The sequence below is a fragment of the Fundulus heteroclitus genome, chromosome 10, assembly GCF_011125445.2.
Source record: "Fundulus heteroclitus isolate FHET01 chromosome 10, MU-UCD_Fhet_4.1, whole genome shotgun sequence".
In the NCBI taxonomy this organism is placed as follows: Eukaryota; Metazoa; Chordata; class Actinopteri; order Cyprinodontiformes; family Fundulidae; genus Fundulus; species Fundulus heteroclitus.
Window position 1 is genome coordinate 8699972 of NC_046370.1, and position 19707 is coordinate 8719678.

General features: G+C 40.9%; 1 protein-coding gene and 1 long non-coding RNA gene across 2 annotated transcripts in view; one reads left to right on the forward strand and one right to left on the reverse strand.

Annotated features, from left to right (window-relative positions):
• The first annotated feature begins 4841 nt into the window (after positions 1-4841).
• Positions 4842-7394, forward strand: LOC105928192 (zinc finger protein 503). The gene is made up of 2 exons (XM_012865339.3): positions 4842-5456; positions 5858-7394. The coding sequence occupies exons 1-2, from the start codon at positions 5199-5201 to the stop codon at positions 7250-7252; spliced, it is 1653 nt and encodes a 550-aa protein (XP_012720793.2). The 5' UTR covers positions 4842-5198; the 3' UTR covers positions 7253-7394.
• Positions 7395-12856: 5462 nt separating this feature from the next.
• LOC105928232 overlaps positions 12857-19707 on the reverse strand; it is a 36886-nt gene continuing 30035 nt past the window's right edge. The window contains exon 4 of the long non-coding RNA XR_002428318.2: positions 12857-13610. This is a non-coding gene — a long non-coding RNA (uncharacterized LOC105928232). The remainder of the gene's footprint in view (positions 13611-19707) is intronic.

Consider the following 19707-nt stretch of genomic DNA (forward strand, 5'->3'; position numbering starts at 1 on the left):
GATAATGTGCCAATGGCAGGAAGTTAAACCTTGGATGCAATGGATCTTCTAAATGGCCAGTGGACTGAAAGCCAATAAAGTGAATGATCTGGAGTAGCAATAAGAGGTGAAAAATTGTGTGTAGAAAAGGGGGACAACAAACCTGACCCAGTCACACCAGTTTTATAGGGAAGAATGGGTCAAAGGTCGCACAAACTAATGTGACAACCTTATAGAGAAAAACACTGCAGGTTCCAACATACTCAGGTACACATACTGTGAGCCCCGTGGACGCTCAAAAACTGAGCTCCGCATGTAGGAGGACTCGGCTTAGATGTCCGTGGACTCATGTCTGCACATGTGAGAGCCTTAACTGTGATTCAAATCATACAATGGAAAAGGAAATTATATTTTTTTTCCAGTCCACATAAAGAACATTGTAAATTTTCATAAATGATCAAGAAAAGATGTGCGTCCACATGACATGACGCAGCACCATTGAAATCGCTGTAGTAGGTTTGCTGGGCTCATTGGTGGTGCTGTGACAATCCCACAGAAACATGCAAAAAACAATAGGCATGCACAGGCAACTCATGTGACGTAAACACAGCAACCTGGCGGCGGACCAAACACTAACATTTACCCATGTCTAATGTGATCTTTATGTGGGCTGGCATGGGACATGCCATGTAGAATGGGATTATTAGAAGGAAAGAGCCCAAGGATGCTACTAACAGCTATGACAACGCCAATGTTTGCCTTAGCATGAATGCAACACTGGATGGCGCCATGTTTGTTGTCATTTGTGAGAGTGAGGCGCATACCGGTTACGGAGAGAAATGAACAACAACATCATAATTTGGGAAAAGATGTAGCTCACATGTACAACCTGCTGTTTTAAAATTGATCCCTTCTGGGACTCTTTTTTAAACACGATGGTTTAGGTCTCCCAAACCTCTGGATCCATGTGGATGCACAGCCTAAACAACAAAATGCTTAATCTTGTTTTTGTGTGGATGGGGCCTTTGTTTTGGTGTAACACCCCAAGATTATCAGAGCCCCCCCCCCCTCCCCAATCAGGCCATCCTTTAGAGACACCCCTGCTAAAAGTATATTCAAATGAATGTGCTCTATGATCTTAGAGTCGTAAAAAAGTAAAAAGTTTGATTGTCACAAATGATGGCAACCAAACTTGTATTTGTAGCAGAATTATTAACTAAGCTTTTGTGGTGAAACATTGTGCTTCGAACTAATGACTTACTGTGGAAGACGTTTAAGGATAAAAGTGAGAATTTGGTGTCTGCTGCTGTGAGCCATCCATCACGTCCACAATAAAAGGAGTTTTTTTGCCTGACGGTTGAAATTTATAGTCGCCCTTCTCTGCCCTAATAACTCAGAGCGCTGTGTCAGAACTTGACAGCCCTTGCCGAAAACAGCAGCCCTGTTATCAATCAAAAAACACTTGCATATGTTTAAACTTTCGCCTGATCAGCAAGACATTTATAGGCTATTGAGTAATAAGATGAGTGGGTCTGGTTCGATGTGGAGGAATGTGGAAGCTCTAATGATTAATAGTGACTGTAGGATCTTTTTTTTTTCAAGCAAGGCTGAAATGAAAGCGAAAAAAGTTGCAAGTATTTGGGGGAATATGGGTATATTTTAAATTTTGATAAATACAACATCATATTTAGTCAGTGATAAGCTTTCAACGTAGAAATTTAATAATAAAAAGAGGGAAAGGACATCTCACTTTTTCACCCTAACTTACATGGATTCATTTAGTTTAAATCCAACAGGGAAGCGACAAGAAGAGAAAGAGAAAAATGGCAGACAGGTGACAGATAGGCTGTCAGTGTGCTGTCCTGCACGGCACCAGTGATTTACAGGGCAAAGTTGTAGCTAATGTGAAAAAATGTGAAAGAGCAGAGGTGTCACTAAAGGGGGAAAGGGGGGGGGGGCAGGGCAGACAACAATGGCCACCCCTTTAGACTTGCTGTTACGGTTTTACATAATGTTTTTAAATAATTAGTTAATACAACCAAAACCATTTTCTATAAGTTACAGCAAGTATTTATTTATTCATCTTATTATTTTTTTAATTATGCCCAAGGCTTTTTTTACCCATCATAATGGGTCACTTCTAAAACCAAAACTGACTTGTGTTACCACCTCACCATGTACCACCACAATATAAAGTAACCCAAACCGTCAATGGCCCCCTTCTCTCAATCAAATTGAAAACCACCTGCCGTCCCCCATCTGAATAGGAACAATGTTGGAACAAACTTCCAGAAAAATGCAAATCAGCTGAAATACTGAGTTCCTTTAAATCGGGACCGAAAACCCACCGGTCAAGAGTTGCTTTCAGTCCTTAGTAACAGGACCACTGACCAACATATTCGACGTGTATTGATGTTTTCGCCTGATACATTTAATGTTGGTTACTGGTCTCACAACCAGTGATCATTTCAATGTGTGTTTGTATCTTTTTCATGATGTAAAACACTTTGAATCGCCTTGCTGCTTAACTGTGCTATACAAATAAACTTGACCTAACTTACAACTTGACTTGTTGTAGGTTACAGGTTTTTATTACAGTGACTCTCTATTTTGAAATATTTGCATCTTACAGGTATATCTCAGCTTATCTGAAGATAAAAAAGTTGTGTCAATGTTATTCAAAATACTTTAAACAACTCATCTCAATTAATTATACACAGAGGCATATGTCTAGAGTTGATTTTCTGTTATTTTAGAAGATTATGGCTCACAGCTGATGGACACCCAACTATAGAATATAATTCCAATGAAAATTATATTTTTATTACATATATTTTATGTTAGCCCTGTTCTATGGGCTTTACAATCATGTCCAGCAGACAGTCATACACACCATCCTCAAGTAGAGTAATCAGAAAGGCTCATTGTTAAACAAGCTGGTGGTTCAGACATGCCATAATTCAAGCATAATAATGAAATGTTTAGTGGAAGGAAAATTTGAGCAATAACTGCAGCCTTAACAGGACTGGAAGGGAAAGTCAATTAAAGACGTTGGGGGAGATTCACAAAGCGAGGCCTGCAGCTGGAGTCAGAGCTGCAAGAGTCCCCGTACACAGACGTATTCAGGACATCAACCACAACTGTCATATTCAGTCACTTCAGAACCAGAAACAATATCTAAAGTGTCTTACACGGGCCAGAGGAAAAGGCCGCTGGACTTTCGCTCAGAAATCCAACTCCCTGTTTTTATATGAAAGTAAATTTGGTATTTTGTTTTGAAATCAAGCTCCAAGAGTCTGACGGAAGTTTAAAGAGGCAGAGAATCAAAGTTAGTTGAGATCAAGTGTGAAGTTTCCACAGTCAGGGGTGAATTGGGGTGCCATGTCATCTGTTGTAGCAGGTCCATTTTGTTCTATCAAGTCCAAAGCCAGCAGAGCCACCTAACAGGATATTTTGAAGCTCTTCATGCTTCGCTCTGTTAAAGAAATTTTATGGAGATGCTGATATAATTTCTCACCAGGAGGCAGCACCTACGCACCTTGCCAAAAAGTGGCAATACATGCTTTAATCATCACTGCATCCATTTGTTTGACTGACCAGCCAACTCCCATGACCTAAACCCTAATACCATATGGAGCATTGTCAGGAGCATGATGATAAACACAAAAAACAGCAAATGCATTGGTCCACACTAGGCTTCCTTAACACCTCCGCCACAGGCTCATCACCTCCATGCCTCTCTGCATTGATGCAGTAATTGATGCAAAACGAGCCCCATTCAAGTACTGAGTGCATGTAAATTATAGTAGTTTAACATAGTTTTCAGTAGGATATTTCTGTATTAAAATATTTATTTTAATTGTTGCTGTATAACATTGTAATTTTCATACAAACTAATGATGACCTACTAAAAAGTTTGTACTGTATCCCTACTAGTAAATAGGCATTTATTCACATTACTGTGCCTGTTCATGTTGCTTTCCACCACACATTTCTTTCTTCCACTTAATTTTCCATTGGTATGTTTGCACACAGTTTGCATTTAGCAATGACCTTTTGTGGCTTAAATGATAAATGGCTTGTACTTGTACAGCTTCACACCACAGTTGGTCATTCACCCTTTCACGTGCATATTCACATCCCTCACGGTGGTGAGCTATGTTAGTAGCAGGCTGCCAGAGGCGAGGCTGCCATACAACGACGGGAGACAGTCAGCGCGGGATCGAACCGGCAGCATGTCAATTACAGGACGACCTCCCAAACGCTTAAGCTCCTTTTGGAGAGTGTCAATCACTGCCTGCCTGACAACTGTCTAATCATCAGTCTCCTCACAGTTATGAAGGTCATAAGATGTGTCTGCTTTATTTTTGTGTTTGTTTAAGATTAAAATCTTCTGAGGAACTAAGTTTTAGGTTTTTGTTAGCTTTAGGCTGTAATCATGAAAATCAGAGAAATATGAATTCAATTGCTGTAATAAATTTGTTGAGAATATTCTCCTTTATTTAATATTATATCCCATATAAATTATTTATTGATATGCGCTTGTAGGTTAGAAAATGTCCTCTATGGTCCATCGACTGTCTCTTTTAAATTGTTCTTTGAGTAAGGATAAAAAGACAATTTTACAGAACCCTAATTCTTGCACAGTGATATTCTTGCGAACCCCAAATTCCTTGTGTTCCCTTCATGCAACTCGTGTTTGGATCATATTCATCCGTCGATCATTCTGCCCCGGCAAAACAAACGCATACACACGGGAAGCAGGAGCGCAGCGCATGCGTCAAAATCTCCAATTACGCAAGTACGCAGATACAAATCTCCAAATTAATAGGGGCGCATTCTGGTGAAAACAGAACTAGACATGAGCGTGCGGTAGGAAACGTCACATCACTTCCACCTTCCATCGTATTTGGTGGGATCTCTTTTTGATTGGGAGGCTGCGGACTGATTCAGACGCTGCTCATGAGGAAGAGAGGCGGAGTGATCCCTCCTGCTAGTTAAACCAAGTTCTCCCTGGGACCTAGACCACACTGCTATAGAGTCGCAGGGGAGGAAGACGCGCGGATTCTGCTCGGTCATTTCAACTCCGATTTAAGGATATTAATAAGTTATTTGTGTTTTTCCCCGGGAGAGGCTTTAATGAACGTTTGAAAATCCTTACAGCTGGCTTTATCTGATCTCCACATGTCTTCTCCGACCATTTATACGAGAATCGGGTCATGATCACATCGCCCTTGGTCTCTGTCCTGAGAAATAGCACGAATCCAGCGTGGGAGAGCGGCTCCTCGGTGGGGGAGAAGGGAGCAGCGAAGATAAGCCGACTGTCCGTCCACCACTGCGTCTCTCCCGCGGATCCCTCTCGCCAGGCCGGTCGTCTTCCCATCAAGGTGCTGAAAATGCTCACCGCTCGGGCAGGACACATCTTACACCCGGAGTACCTCCAGCCTCTGCCGTCTACTCCCGTTAGTCCCATTGAGGTGAGCGTTAAAGCAAGATTAAGGAACTTTTTATGCGCACGAATGCAATGAAATCACCGGAAAGTAAAGCTTCCAATGCATGTTTTGTAGAAATTGATGCCTCAGACTTTTAGACTTGTTTTTTTTTTTTGCTTTAAATATTCGACTCTGCTGTTAATTTAGGAACATTTGCACATATTGATAACTGTTTAACAAGCTGATGTCTCTAAATTAAATTAAGCTTAACACGCATGCAAACCTGCTTGTCTGAGCACATTCTGAGTTTGTTCTGTTTCTTTGAAATAACTCCATGCGCAGTGCGTAAAATACGCAAAGCAATCGCCTTTGCTCTCCTGCAAAAATTTGCATGTAAACGTTTTTGTATTGATCCATCACATTTTATTTTTTATTATTTTTCGCAGTTGGATGCAAAAAAGAGTCCACTGGCCCTTTTGGCTCAGACTTGCTCTCAAATCGGCAAGCCAGACCCTCCGTCCTCCTCCAAGCTTTCCTCCGTGACCTCCAGCGACAAGGAGGCCAAATCCGGTCCGCTGAAAATGAGCGACATCGGAGCCGAGGACAAGTCCAGCTTCAAGCCCTACTCGAAATCTTCAGAGAAGAAGGAGTCGTCAGGCAGCAGCATCAGTGGAGATAAAACTGGTTTCCGGGTGCCTAGCGCCACCTGCCAGCCGTTCACTCCCAGGACAGGCAGCCCTAGCTCCTGTACCTCCGTGTCGCCTTTGCCATTGGAGGGGAAACCCGGGGACAAGGAGGAGAAAAAGGACTCTGATTGCAATAAAGGCAACACGACTGATGGCAGCGGAAGCCAACGGATAAATGGAATTACCCCTGAAGATAGCACCTCTGGATCCAAAACCTCTACATCAGACTCTATTTCAGTAACCTCCTCCGCCTCCTCCGTTCTCGGTTCCGGACTAGTTGCTCCCGTCTCCCCCTATAAGCCGGGACACACCGTTTTTACTCTTCCCTCCGCGGGTATCTCCTATCCTGGAAGTTTAGCGGGAGCGTATGCAGGTTACCCGCAGCCGTTCCTGCCGCACGGAATGACCCTGGACCCCACCAAATCCAGCAGCCAGCTGCTGAGCGCGCAGTTCGCGGCCGCCAGCTCGCTGGGCTGCGGTAAAGCGGGGTCGAGTCCGCTGGCTGGAGCTTCCCCGCCGTCTTTAATGTCCGCCAGCCTGTGCAGAGACCCGTACTGCCTGAGCTACCACTGCACCAGCCATCTGTCCGGTGCGTCGGGAGCAAACTGCGCACACGACTCCGCTCTGAAGTCTGGATACCCGCTCATGTACCCAACGCACCCGCTGCACAGTGTGCATTCTTCCGCCCCGTCCTTCAGCGGGCACCCCTTGTACCCCTACGGCTTTATGTTGCCTAACGACCCGCTGCCGCACGTGTGCAACTGGGTATCTGCCAACGGACCCTGCGATAAGCGCTTCTCCTCATCAGAGGAGCTGCTAAACCACCTGCGGACTCACACCTCCTTCGTCGGGACGGAAAAGTTGATATCTGGGTACCCGGGCTCCACCACGCTCGCGAACGCGGCTGCAGCCGCTGCCATGGCCTGTCACATGCACATCCCTTCAAACGGCAGCCCGGGCAGCCCCGGCGCGCTGGCCCTCAGGGGCCCCCATCACCCGCTCGGACTCAGCAGCCGCTATCACCCTTACTCAAAGAGCCCGCTGCCCGCTCCCGGGGCCCCGGTCCCCGTGCCCGCGGCCACAGGGCCCTATTACTCCCCGTACGCCCTGTACGGACAAAGACTGACAACAGCATCTGCCTTAGGATATCAGTGAAGTCGGAGAATTACACATTTATAAACAGAATAATTTAGGCCCAATGATTTTATATTGGGACTGAATCCATGTCGGGATCAGTGTATTTATTTGCGATAGCTTCAAGCGTGACTAAAATAAAAAAATATTATAATATACATTTCATAAGCCTCAATGTGCTTTATTTTACACAGAAGATGTTTGTATTTAGTAAATGTAAATTTGATTTGAAATTCTGACAGAAAGGTTTGTTTTTAAGATTTTACCCTTAAAGTCTTTTTTAAATATGTAAAAAAAAAAAAATACGTATAATGGACGTGTAGGTTAAAAAAAGGCACCAGAGCAACCTTCTGCAGACGTGGATAAGGATTATTTAGCAGGAAGCAAAATGTTGCATGAAACCCCTTTTTACCTTTTCATCACACAACTCTAAAGATTGTCTAATTGCCTTTACTTTAGATCTCAAGATTTTATTAAATTCAAAATAAGATTATTGGGTCCAGACAAGCTCTAGAAAGCACATAAACATTTTTTTAAAAGGTCTGATTGTAACTATGTATATGATTAAAATGAATGTTTGCGTTTTATAAACCACTGAAATTTCTACTGAATATATGGTCATTTTGAGCATTTATTTGCAGAAAGTGACAAAGGGTCAAAATGACATAACAAAAAAAGTGTTTTCATACCTAAATTAGCAGGAAAGTTAATATTTGAATTTTAATCAACTAATATTAATATTTTAAGTTAAGAGGAACAGAAACCCGTTTTTGGTGAAATAACTTTTCAGTCATTAATCTTGGCATGCTCTCCATCAGTCTTTTATATTGCTGTTGGCTTTAGGTGATCACCTGATCAGTACATCATTAATTAGAACGCTGTGTGCTTCTTATTCGACAGACAGTGACTGTCACACATTTCAGAAAAAGTTTCAAATTTTTTTCTAAAGTTCTACACTTTTTAAAAAAAAAAAACTATAAGTAATTTAGCTGTGAATTGAGTTTGTAAAAGCAATGTAAAAATTGTGGATGTTTTAAAAATGTAGCTAATGTAACATTAATTGCGGCTGGGATGGACCGGTATTTTCATTGTATTTGAACAAAATGAAATCCAAAATGGCATTGTGTAATTGTTTTATTTAAAAAACAAAAGCACCAATTATCCTATTTATGTAATTAGATTTATAATACTTAGACTAAAGTAAAAATCTGGAATAAACACCGGCCAAATAAATTACAGTGTTTATTGCACAGAAAATAACTTTTTTAAATGATTTTTACAGAGTAGCAAAAATAAGAGACTGATATTAGCTGCTTAACTAGTGGGGCTGTCTGCTCTGGTGAAGTCTGCAGTCGGCTGCTGGACAGACTGCTTTTCAGCTCGTAAACTATACGTTTGACCATGGGCTGGTTGCTGCATTGTGTGTTAGGATACTCTGCAGCTCTGTTGATATCACATTTGACCTGCCCGTCTGTCCATTTGATTACTCAGAAAACTTGGAGGTGAGGAGGCATTTTTCAAAAATTAAATATAAAATCAGGCATCTAGGGAAAAAAGCTGAAGTTAACTGCTTTGATTTGAAACAGTTTTCAATAGGAAGTTAAAGCAATGTGGTATTCAGCTTCAAGTGTTTGTCAGGATCCAAGTCAAGGTTGGTTAACACACTTGTAGAGGAGTTAAAAAAAAAACAGTGATGAGGAATTTGTTCTCCGTTGTTTTGTTTGTTCAATTATCAACAGTTGCTAATACAGTGATTTCATTGCTTACACACAGAATAACTCACAATAACTTACACAAATTATCACTGGTCAAAATTTGTTTTAATGTAAAAAAAAAAAAAAAACTTTAGTTGTACCAATTTCAAAAAGTATCCACGTGTCTTTCTGGAAAAAAAAGTTTGAAGTTTTTTTTTGTTACATTTTTACTGAAACTCCATTGAAAACCTTGGAGACTGTACCAACGTCTATGTGGGTGGTTTTCACAAAGTGTCAGTGTCGATAACAGCGAATTACTCTTACAATTAATTGCAAAAACTAAACCATGTAGCTTTATGAGGCAGTACCCTGAGCTGTGATTTAATGAGGGATTAATTATTGGAAGATGCGGTGAACAGTTAGTGTGAGAATAAAAGAGGATTACAGTCAGCCCTGGTCTAAAGTTTTGAAGCAGCAGTACCTTAATTAGACAGATAGGAGGCGCTCATTTAGTTTCCGTGACATGACTCACGGAAACGTGTTTGTCTAGAAATATGTCCCAAAAATGCTGAATTACATTCTTGTGAGCAAAGGAAATGTATAGGAGGGTGTTTTCAGCCAGCTGTCCTGGAGTGAACAGCAATAGGTGTGGGAGGGGCTGAACTGTGCTACTCAATGCTTCATAGTGCAAAGAAAATCCACAAGAACCTTGTTAAAAGGACTTGAACTGTATAAATGAATAGCTTGGTGGTTTTAAAGATGTAACTTCTTTATATCATGATACCGATAAGCAGCCCAAGCCTTGGTGGTACGTTGATGAGAAGCAAAAGATGCATGTTTTTATATCAAACTAATAAAACAAGCAACCAAGTAAATTCCTATTTCTACTGTATATGGTGTTTTAAAGTAAATGAAGTTCACCAATACTCTGAATTGGCTTCATCTTTTTGATTATTGATTCACTTTAAGGCAGACAGGCGTCTAATAAGATCGAGCGGCAAACCTCTAAACCAAAATGTACACTCAGACAGATGTAAAATGCTTCCGGAGCTTTTTGCGCTTGCTCTAATGACGGCGTGAAGCACGGAGCTTGAGCAAGTTAATCAGTTCGTTAAAACAAATCAGCTAAATCAAGCCAACAGTGTTATTATCCATCCTCAGTAGATGGAGCCGTTCTCCAGCAATAAAAAAAAAAAAAAAAAAAAAAAAAAAATCAGTGTGGTCAGATGTCGTAGTCATCAAACCCGCCCATCCGTCATGCAGATGAGGCCCTAAACATAGCCCGGTGATAGATGGCAATAAAGCCGCAGTTCAGCACTGCAGCCAGCCAGCCGTAAAGCCAGCGTGGCTCGTAGACGTGATGCATTCCTTTTTCACTAAAAACAGCCCCATTAACATGATGTGAACAAATGGGGCAGAGATCTCAGGAGGCATATCTCAGAGGTTAATTGATGTGTGACGCTGCGGTATTGATTCAAACATGCACCAGCAGATAAACTTGTCAGCAATTTACTTTGTAGATTTTTACGAAAATGTATTAGAGGAAAAAAATATATATATATATTCACTTTAGCGACTGAATGCAAGTGCGTGGGGGATTAAATGGTCTTAATGGGAATGTTTACATTGTAGTTTTGGTTTCTGTAATATATATTACATTTAGGCTGGGACCATTTATAGAATTAAGCCACTGATGCTATAATAACGCTGTTTAAAGTGTTTTAATGAACTAATATTGAGATTAAAAAGAGAAAAGTGAAACCACATCTCAACGCTGAAAATAAGCTATTTAAAAGCATCCACTGGGAGAAAGCTAAAGCTAATTAATGAAAATTATAAAAATAGAGAGAAAATATCACACAAGTCAAAATTTTTCAAGCAAAGTAACTCAGTTTAAAGATTTTACAAACATTTTGAAAAATAAACATATGATTAACTTATTTCCAAGGGGTGCCTTGAAGTGTTCGTCTGGGTATATATTTTTGTGTTTTCTTTTAAATCAATAAACAGTTTTCAACACATGCATCCATGCACAATACATAAGGCTAAAAACTATTCCTATGTGTGAGTTAAAGGACCTTAACTGTGTGCAGGCTGGCTATAATGATACAAGTGTGTGTGATTCTCACTATTAAGCCAATTAAATTGGGACATTATATCAAATTGTTCAACTCTTTTTAAACTTGGGTTATCAAGATGTGTTTTTATTCCAACATAGTTGAAAAAGCACTTCCCAGTTGATTACAGAAATAATACCTTAAAGCAGCACGCATGCTTCTTATTCAAGTAAACTTGCTTTATTATAAACGAGTTTAAATCCGTGGTTAACCAACCGTAACTGGGTCAGAGTACAATGTGAAGGAGGACAAACATGACCTGTAAAGACTTAAGGCAACAGACGTTGGAGTGTAAATGATCCCTGGTTGTAAATGATCAATCATACCTTGTCAGACAGGTGGGCTCAGGATCCCAATGTGAGACATGAACAACAAATCAGGAGGTCTAGGGAGGATGTCTAAGACTCCAAGACAACAGATTCTGTCTTACCTTTCTTTTAAAATCAGTTTAGATGTTTTTTTTTCTTGTGGGTGACAAATGGAGATGGTTGGAAGCCGCTGCTTTACATTATTTAATATTTTTAGTGATAAAGGGGAGAAACAGGCCTACTTTAGAGCGGGGGTCTAATGTTACAGATGCACTGATTGGCCATACATTGGATTTGACCGATTCCTTTAATAAACTCTGAAAGGTGATCTGCAGGTCAAATTGTAAAACAATATATTTTAATTTAATTTAATCTCTTTTTAATTATATGAATCAAAACTAAAAACTCCCACCATTTTCAGTGTATTAATACATCAACCAACAGCGTGTACTTTGATGCCTTTTTAAGTTTGATAGAAATCTCATAATGGTTTAATGCATAATCGTGTAATTCCTTTATTCTCTGCCTCTTTTAAGGCACCGGCAGCACATTTCTTCCATCTGTGTTGTAATTCTTAGAAGGAAAGAAAATCCCAACCAGCAGGTCTGGACCTCAAGGAAAACTGGAAATCAGAATCGTCCAGGAAAAAGCCAGACAGTTTCTATCCAATGCATGTGCATCTCATTAAATTAGAATATCGTGTGAAACTTCAGTAATTTCAGTAATTCAGTTTAACAAGTGAAACTCATGGAGATTCCTTAAACAAAAAGTAACGTGTTTTAATGGGTTTGCTTTAAACCCCTTTAATAAAAGGGGTTTTATTATAGAACTGTTATGTTGTGATCATATTATGGCCTACACAACCCTAGAAAAAACTTTCAACATGATGGTCTTTCAGCAGTCAGTTGATGGCCCCATAGACAAGGAGGGCGTCGCACAAAAGGTCTTAGCAAAATAAGATCGTGCCGTGTCCAAGGATAGGCTATTACAGGAAAGTTTGGTGGCTGGAAAAAGTGAGCTAGAAAAAGAGCGCAGACAACAGAGACAACCCTAGTCTTTAGGGGACTGTGAAACAAAGCTCCCACATGGACCTGCTCTTCAATCGATTCAATTCATGGTCAAACTTGTTTGAACCCCTGGATACGCTAAGTAAAAAGCCGACACGGGGCCCGTTTTAGAAAATCTCTGCTGGCCCAATTGTTAGAAGCCTTTTAGAATCACATTTTCCAATCAGGACAGCAGTTCGTGTTCTACAATAAATTGTTGCAAGTTGCCACAGGTTATTTAGGACTGAGGTGTGGTGGAAGCAAGTTGGCCATTGAAAAAATGTTTGCTTTGTGACTAGCGAACCGTATCTGTGCCGGTCTGGACATAAGTTTTGGATCATCACCCTGCTCAAAGACCCAATAGGTACATGGCTTTACTTAAAGGACTTATCAAATATAAAATAATAAAGTGCTTTTTTTCCATATAAATGAATACATTTCAAATAAAAAAAATTACTAGAAGCACCCATAAGGCTGAGATGGGACTTAAAACTGTCCACACTTCTAAGCAGACTGATGACCCAGTTTTAGTCTTCTTGACTGAGTCCATTAGCGCTTTAATTGAAATGCCTTTAAAGCTCCAAGTGCTTTTGAGGCCATGCAGTCTAAACAGGTTCTGAGGGTCTTTAGAAGAGACCTGGGTCCACACAATCACAGATCCTTCACTGTACTTCACAGTGGCCATGAGGTACCACTGGAAAAAAAAACTCTATTGTTTAACATCTCCAACCCTTAAATTAATTCAACAGTGGGCCCACTGTTAGTTTTGTTGGATCTTTTGTTTTCAGGGCTTCAGTTCAACTTAATTAACGAAGGTCAACGGGGGCCAGAGCGGCATCACTAATATCTGGTTCATAATTTGCTGTTTACTCCATCGTCTTAGTTACTGCGTTAAAACGAGATCCCTCCTTCTCCTTGGATGGCTAGCGGATCATAGAAGCATGGATCTAAATGTCAGTTAAAGCTCTAATATGCAACACTATTCAGCTTTGTGAATGATTTTTATCTTAGACTAAACACATTGTGCGGTTTCACCTGAACATCAATAGTAGCCAGCAGAACAATGCAGTCTTTTACAGACATGAGTTTGTGTCAGAAATGGTAGTTTCTTCCCAGCTGGGGTCAATGTGTTGCTCAGTCCAGCGTCTCCTGCAAATAAAGGCCGTGGACGTTGCCAAACTAGTGTTTCCTCTTCAAAACGCCCACAGCCCTGTCTGGAAACAAAAAAAAAAAAAATCACGTTTTCCATATGCATGCAATACATACGTCAACACCCTTTCAAACACTTGTCGCTGATGTTGCAGTCGCATAATGAGTTTAACACCCTTTTGTCAGTAATATTAATGATGCAATCACGGGATTTCCCCCAGAGTTACGCAAACATTTGCTGCTTTGAGTAAACCTTCCTCTCTGCTTATGTTCTCTGGAAACGCCGGCAGATCTCTGTTTATAGACACAAAAGGAGAGGAGGGGGGAAAAAATTACGACCTTTTGCATGTTCACTCCGCTGAAAAAGCGTGTCTTCCATCATCCGGAGAAACATGCGGTTTATTTTCGTTGGAGAAAGGCTTTTCGCTTCTCCAAACAAGACCCCGAATTTATCATCGGCCCATCATTTCCTCCCTTCTGACGGAGCGAGTAAACGGCAGGAACACGCGGAGTTAAAGCGGGGTTTTACTGAGCTGCTGACCTTTAGAGCTTGTCCTCTTCAATTAATGCTGCATCATAAAGCGGGAGGAGCAAGCTCGGCATACTGAGATTATCCCGATGTGGAAAACTCTCTGTGTGTGCAGAATCCATAAAGCCATCCGATTTGGAAGAACAGTGGTTGTGGGTGGGGTGGTTTGGGGGGGGGGGACGTGGTGGGGTTCTTTTTTGAAGCAAGCTTGTCAACACACAAAGCAAAGGGAAAGAGCAACAGTGAGTTAAACAGCGGGCTCTTGTCTTTCAGCGCTCGACATGCCCTATAATTCAAACACCACTGACAGGGGCCATTTTGAAGCCTGTCATAGGCGGCAAACTTTTTGTCTCCAAACGTCTTGCTCACAGTCAAGTCGACTCCTGCTACGGTTCGGGGTGATTAATGACTTATGGCCTTATTGTGTGGAGGTGGCTAATTAACTACAGGCTGACGGAAGAGACATGCTATAAAAACCCGGCTCTGATAACCCCCCCCAACTTTTTTTTCCTTTCCTTTTTACTTGGCATGTGGAAGCTCTTACTGACAAATTTGCAAGAAGCAGACCAGCGTTGAGTAAGATGAATGGCCTCTGCGAACGGTAAACAGCCTTTAATTTAGCCGTGTTTAAATGTATGACACGCTGGTATTGTGCTTCTTCGCCGTTCGTGCTCTCGGGCTGGGAAACGCAGCCAAACATCCCCCTCCGTCCCCCCTGCTGTAGGGTTAAATTTAGGCTTGGCATATTCATGAAGGGAGTTTCTTCTGGCAAACATGTGTTCGTTGCCTCTTCAAGTTTTTGGCAATCCCTTCAAACTGACATCTAAAGACAAAGACAATCAGTTTCTCCAACAAAGTAGTCTTAAAAACACACCAAACAGGAGAACCGTGGTGCTAGATGAGGTACTCTTACTTGCGCACATTTAACTGTGACTTGCAAAAGGATTCTTGCAACGTGAAATCTTTCACATTTCATCAGATTACAACCACAAAACGTAGATGAATTTTATTTAGACTTTGTGTGATGTGCTCCACGTTTTGTCAGGCTAATTGGGAATCTGAAGGAGAATTATGGTTTTCAGTAAAAAAAAAAACAAGTGAGAATTCACTTTTACATTTACACCCAGCCCCCTGAGTCAGCGTCTAACACGTTTTCTTCAAGAACTGCTTTTTATGTTTGGCTACAAGCATCTTCTTATTGACTCTGACCTTTCCTGTGTCAGCTGGAAAAAAACCATACAGGATGATGCTGCGACCACCTTGTTTAAAGATGAGGACTGTCCATTGAGGGTGAGGTGCATTTTTAGTTTTCCACCACAAAGTGTTTTCAATTAAAGGCTACAATGTTTAATTTTGTCTAAAACCTCTCACTATGTCCTGCTGACATATGTTCCCACCTGAGCTGCGGCTCTCTGCAGCTCCTCCAGAGTTATCATGGGCCTCTTGGCTGCTTTTCTGATTCCCTCCTTGCTCATCCTGTGAGATTAAATGGACCGCCACGTCTTGGTAGGTTTGCAGATGTGCCAATAAACGTCTTAACAACTTTATCCAAAGACTTGAATACTGCTATCCACTTTTCTTTTTTTTTTAACTCCAAACACATCCAAAAACTTCAATAAGTTCACAACAGTGCACCCCAGATCCTGATGAAGCACAAGTAATATGACCACATCACCTCAATCCTTAAATCCCTCCACTGGCTTAACATCTCTCTCCGCACTATAGGTTTCCCAAGTCAACCAGCAACGCGTCTACAGCACTGCTCCATGCTAACTCAAAGAACTGCTCAGACCTCAGCGCCGTCTGTCCGCTCTATTAATTCCTACCTGGCCTATTCCTCCCCACCTCCTGACGAAACTGTAAAACATGGGTGACAGGGCCTTCTGTTCTGCTGCACCTTGTATGGGGAACACCCTCCCCAATTATCTGAGGATAGGATCAGACTATGTGGGTTGTAAGGACTGAAGACTTTACTTTTTAAAAGATTTTGCAGCGTTCGTATCCACTTTTCATTGTGTTGCTTTTCACTCTTGATCTGTTTTCTAGTTGTTTTTATCACTTTAAGAATGAAATATGTAAAATGCAGCCAGAATTCAATAACTGGACCTGATTCTATGTATGGGTTATCACTGCAAAAAGGTCCAAATGCTAATGCAAGCCGCACTTTTCAGATTTTATTAGTAAAAAGTTTAGAAAACTATGAATCTTTTCAGTTACTCCCAATAATTAAAGTTACAGATCAACTTTGTGTTGATCTGTAACATAAAATCCCGATAAAACACGTGGTGAAATATGAAAAATTGGAAGATGTATATGTTTACAAGGCCTGCAACCAATGACTTTCAAATTATGTGACCAGCCCTTCTGCCATTTTCTACCTTTGTGTAATTAGGTTTGTTAACCTACAGTTTTGTCATGTTTGCAGTCATGTCCACAGTCTAATAAAGTTACGATCGCACCGGCGCACCTCACCCTGTGTGACAGCTTCAGTGCCAAAATGACTGCTTGTACCTCAATGAGGAAATTAGCTGTGGACAAAACTTAGGGAGGCTTTCCTTCCCAAGTGAAAAATAATATTTAACACTGGAGTGACAATGATGGAAAATGGCAAGAGGAAATTCCCCTTCAATAACGTTGCATATGAAAAACGCCAAGCGGGCCCAAAAGGGGGGCAGAAAGCTTAGTACCAGCTGGCAGAACATTACAGGTGATGGACATTTCACTTTCCTAAGTCAAATATAAAAGACTGCTGTTCATTAATATACAGAAGGGCCCGCAGAATCAAGCCTGCCATCTGGTTGAAGCGACAGAGTAATCTACAGCTCGTAATTATAGCTGAGGAGCAGAGTTTCTCTTTAATCTTTTCCAGCTTTTCAACAACAAAAAAAGAGAAAAGAAAAATCCATCTGCACCGTGTAGCAGATCATTTTTCTTTAAGACAAATGGGTTGTTTTCGTATGATCCAAAATTAGATCAGCAGAAAAACAATCAATCTTGGAAAGGGCCTGGGAAAGGTATTAAGATTTGGATTCTGTTTTTCTTCCTCTTGTCTTCAACATTTCATCTCTCGGTTTCTTTGCCTGGTTGGACGGTCATCAGCATTCCTCCCGTGATGCTCTCTGCCATCACTCAACATACACTTGGGTAATGATGAATTTGACAGTCGGCCTTAATACAGTGATCAGCCCTTAGCTTCATCTTTTTTTTTTTTTTTTCCCTGTGGCGTTCCACAAACAGATGGTGACCTGTGAGAGTCAAAATCCACATAGAGTGAAAAAAGAAGGAGACAAAATACTTTGTGTCATCCTGCCTGCAAATTAGAAAGATGATATAACTGTCAGATGCCAGCTTCCTGTGGCAGCAGACCCCTCCTCCCTCTTCCAGTTACAGGAGGACTGATGCTTTCACTACACGACAAAAAGGGAAACGAGCAAATGCTTTTTTTTTTTTCTTTTTTTTTTTTTTATAGGAGACCTGTCTGTCAGCTGGCTCTAAAGTCATAACAAATCACCGGCACTCAGCTGAGGCTGAACATTCGGGGCGTCAGGAGGAAGACGGATGACCCGAGGCTTTTTGAAGTGCTCTGGCAGTTCAGATGGCTCGGCAGCGCTGACAGAGAAATATACACAACAGAGCAACCAATAATGAGAACATTAAACATTCCAGCCACCTGACAGGCTGACAAAAACAGCCTGGCCCCATATCAATCATCCGCCGAGTCATAACCTTGACAATTAGTCTCCTCTGATACTGCCCTGTCATACCTTCTGGGCCCGCACTGCAAAGAGTGCCTCCACTGACGGAGGAGAAAACCATTTATTTGCTCTAATCCTATTCCTTAATTCTGACTGATAAAGACAATTTCCGGGGGACAATAAATTCAGCATAAGCTGTGACTGCGCCGTCTACTGGCTTTGGGAACCTTACCAATAAACCAGTTTTCACTCTTCTTTCTAGAAATTTTTTAATTAGAAGGCTTTCAAGACTAAATAGCCTGACTGTTACAACACAAGATCACCACACCGAGACCTTCAGAGTGGTTTTCATGAGCTGATTCAGAAGAGGGACTCGCTGGTGCATTTCAGATCACTGTTCTGCTGCATAAGGTCTTAAGGTCGCTGACAGATGAGCAGACATCCTTTTTCTGGATTTTCTGCTAGAGAGCAGAGTTTATGATTGAAGCAGCGAGCCAGGCCCAGAACCATCATACTAACACCACCATGTTTGACTGCTGGTATGATCCTCTTTTTCTGTTTCGGTTTTATGGAAGATGCAACGGGACACACAAATTTGAAAAGGTTCCGCTTTCGTCAGTTCACACAGTATTTTCCTATTAGTCTTGGTGATTACCGAGATGTTTAGTGGCAGATTTTAGGCAGACATATGGGTCGGCGGTGGTTTTCACCTTGGAACTCTCTCATGGATGGCATTTTTTTAATCCAGTCTCTTCCTTATTAATAAATCACGAACACTGACCTTAACTTTGATTAGTTAGGCCTTTTGAAATGCTGCGTTGGCTCCAATCTTTTCTCATCAGATCACAGATTATTTTCCCAAAAGTCTTAGGGATCATCAAGGTGTTTAATAGATCTCTGTGTTTTTATGTTGTTGTTGTTGTTGTTGCCTTTCGAACTCTCCAATGGATGGCATTTTTGTCTTTTCCCCTCCTGCCTGGTCCCCTCTACCTTCGCCTTTTCTCCTTATCGTCTTCCGGTCATCTTCTTAGTCTCTTTGTGATTGCCTCAGCCTGTGCTTGCTGCTTGAACCAGATGTTGTCCGTTCTACCTTTAAATTATTCAAATTAATTATGCAGCAAAGGGAATATCTCCTTTCCCGCTGTTGTAAAGCAAATCTGCCCCGACACAGTAACCAAACCAGACCCACTTCCTACTGCTTGCCTAAAATGTTGAAACAGGACACCTCTAAAAAAAAAAGAAGAAGAAGAGGCTGTGCTATTCTTTAAAAGGTAAAAAAAAAAAAAAGCATTGCTCATACTGGTGTTAAATTATTGTCCTGTGAAGGCATCTCGGAGCTACAAAATAAATCAAAGCATATGTTTACAGCTCTGGCTGCTCAGTTGTGTGTTTTAAGGACAGCCTGCAGGCATTTGGAAGCTATATAAAACTTGCAGCAGAGCCAACACATTTCAATAGGCGTAGATCAGCATCACAAGTTCTTCTTTTATGACTATTTAACAAGGTTACATCCAACATGACTGTGGCATAACGCCAAATGTCAAATCTAATTAAATGCTTTATAAATGTTGATTATTATTAAAAATCTAATTTTAATTAATATTTTAAATAGAAATAAAAAAAACATCAGTCCAGCGTTTTTTCTACTCCCCCAGAAGCCATGTTTCAAATATTTTCTAGTTTTAACTTCTATGTCTATTTCTCTAGTGCCAATTTCATCTACAGCCTCTCTACCAGACAAACAGGTCAAATTTACATATTTTTGTATGGAATCTAATTTTGCTGAAATTCAATTTGATCTATTCTAATTTAGGTTAATCCAACAATGTTGTCAGATTCAGATCCAACTATATAAACGAAACTAGAATATAGTGAAAAGTTAAGCTTTTTTCACTCATTTCATAAAATGAAGCTCATTTATTATTTTCATCACTTACA

Excerpts from the sequence above, each read along its gene's own strand:
- LOC105928192 (XM_012865339.3), top strand. The coding sequence starts at position 5,199 with ATGATCACATCGCCCTTGGTCTCTGTCCTGAGAAATAGCACGAATCCA. Across the intron at positions 5,457-5,857 it reads CTCCCGTTAGTCCCATTGAG|TTGGATGCAAAAAAGAGTCC; the intron begins GTGAGCGTTAAA and ends TATTTTTCGCAG.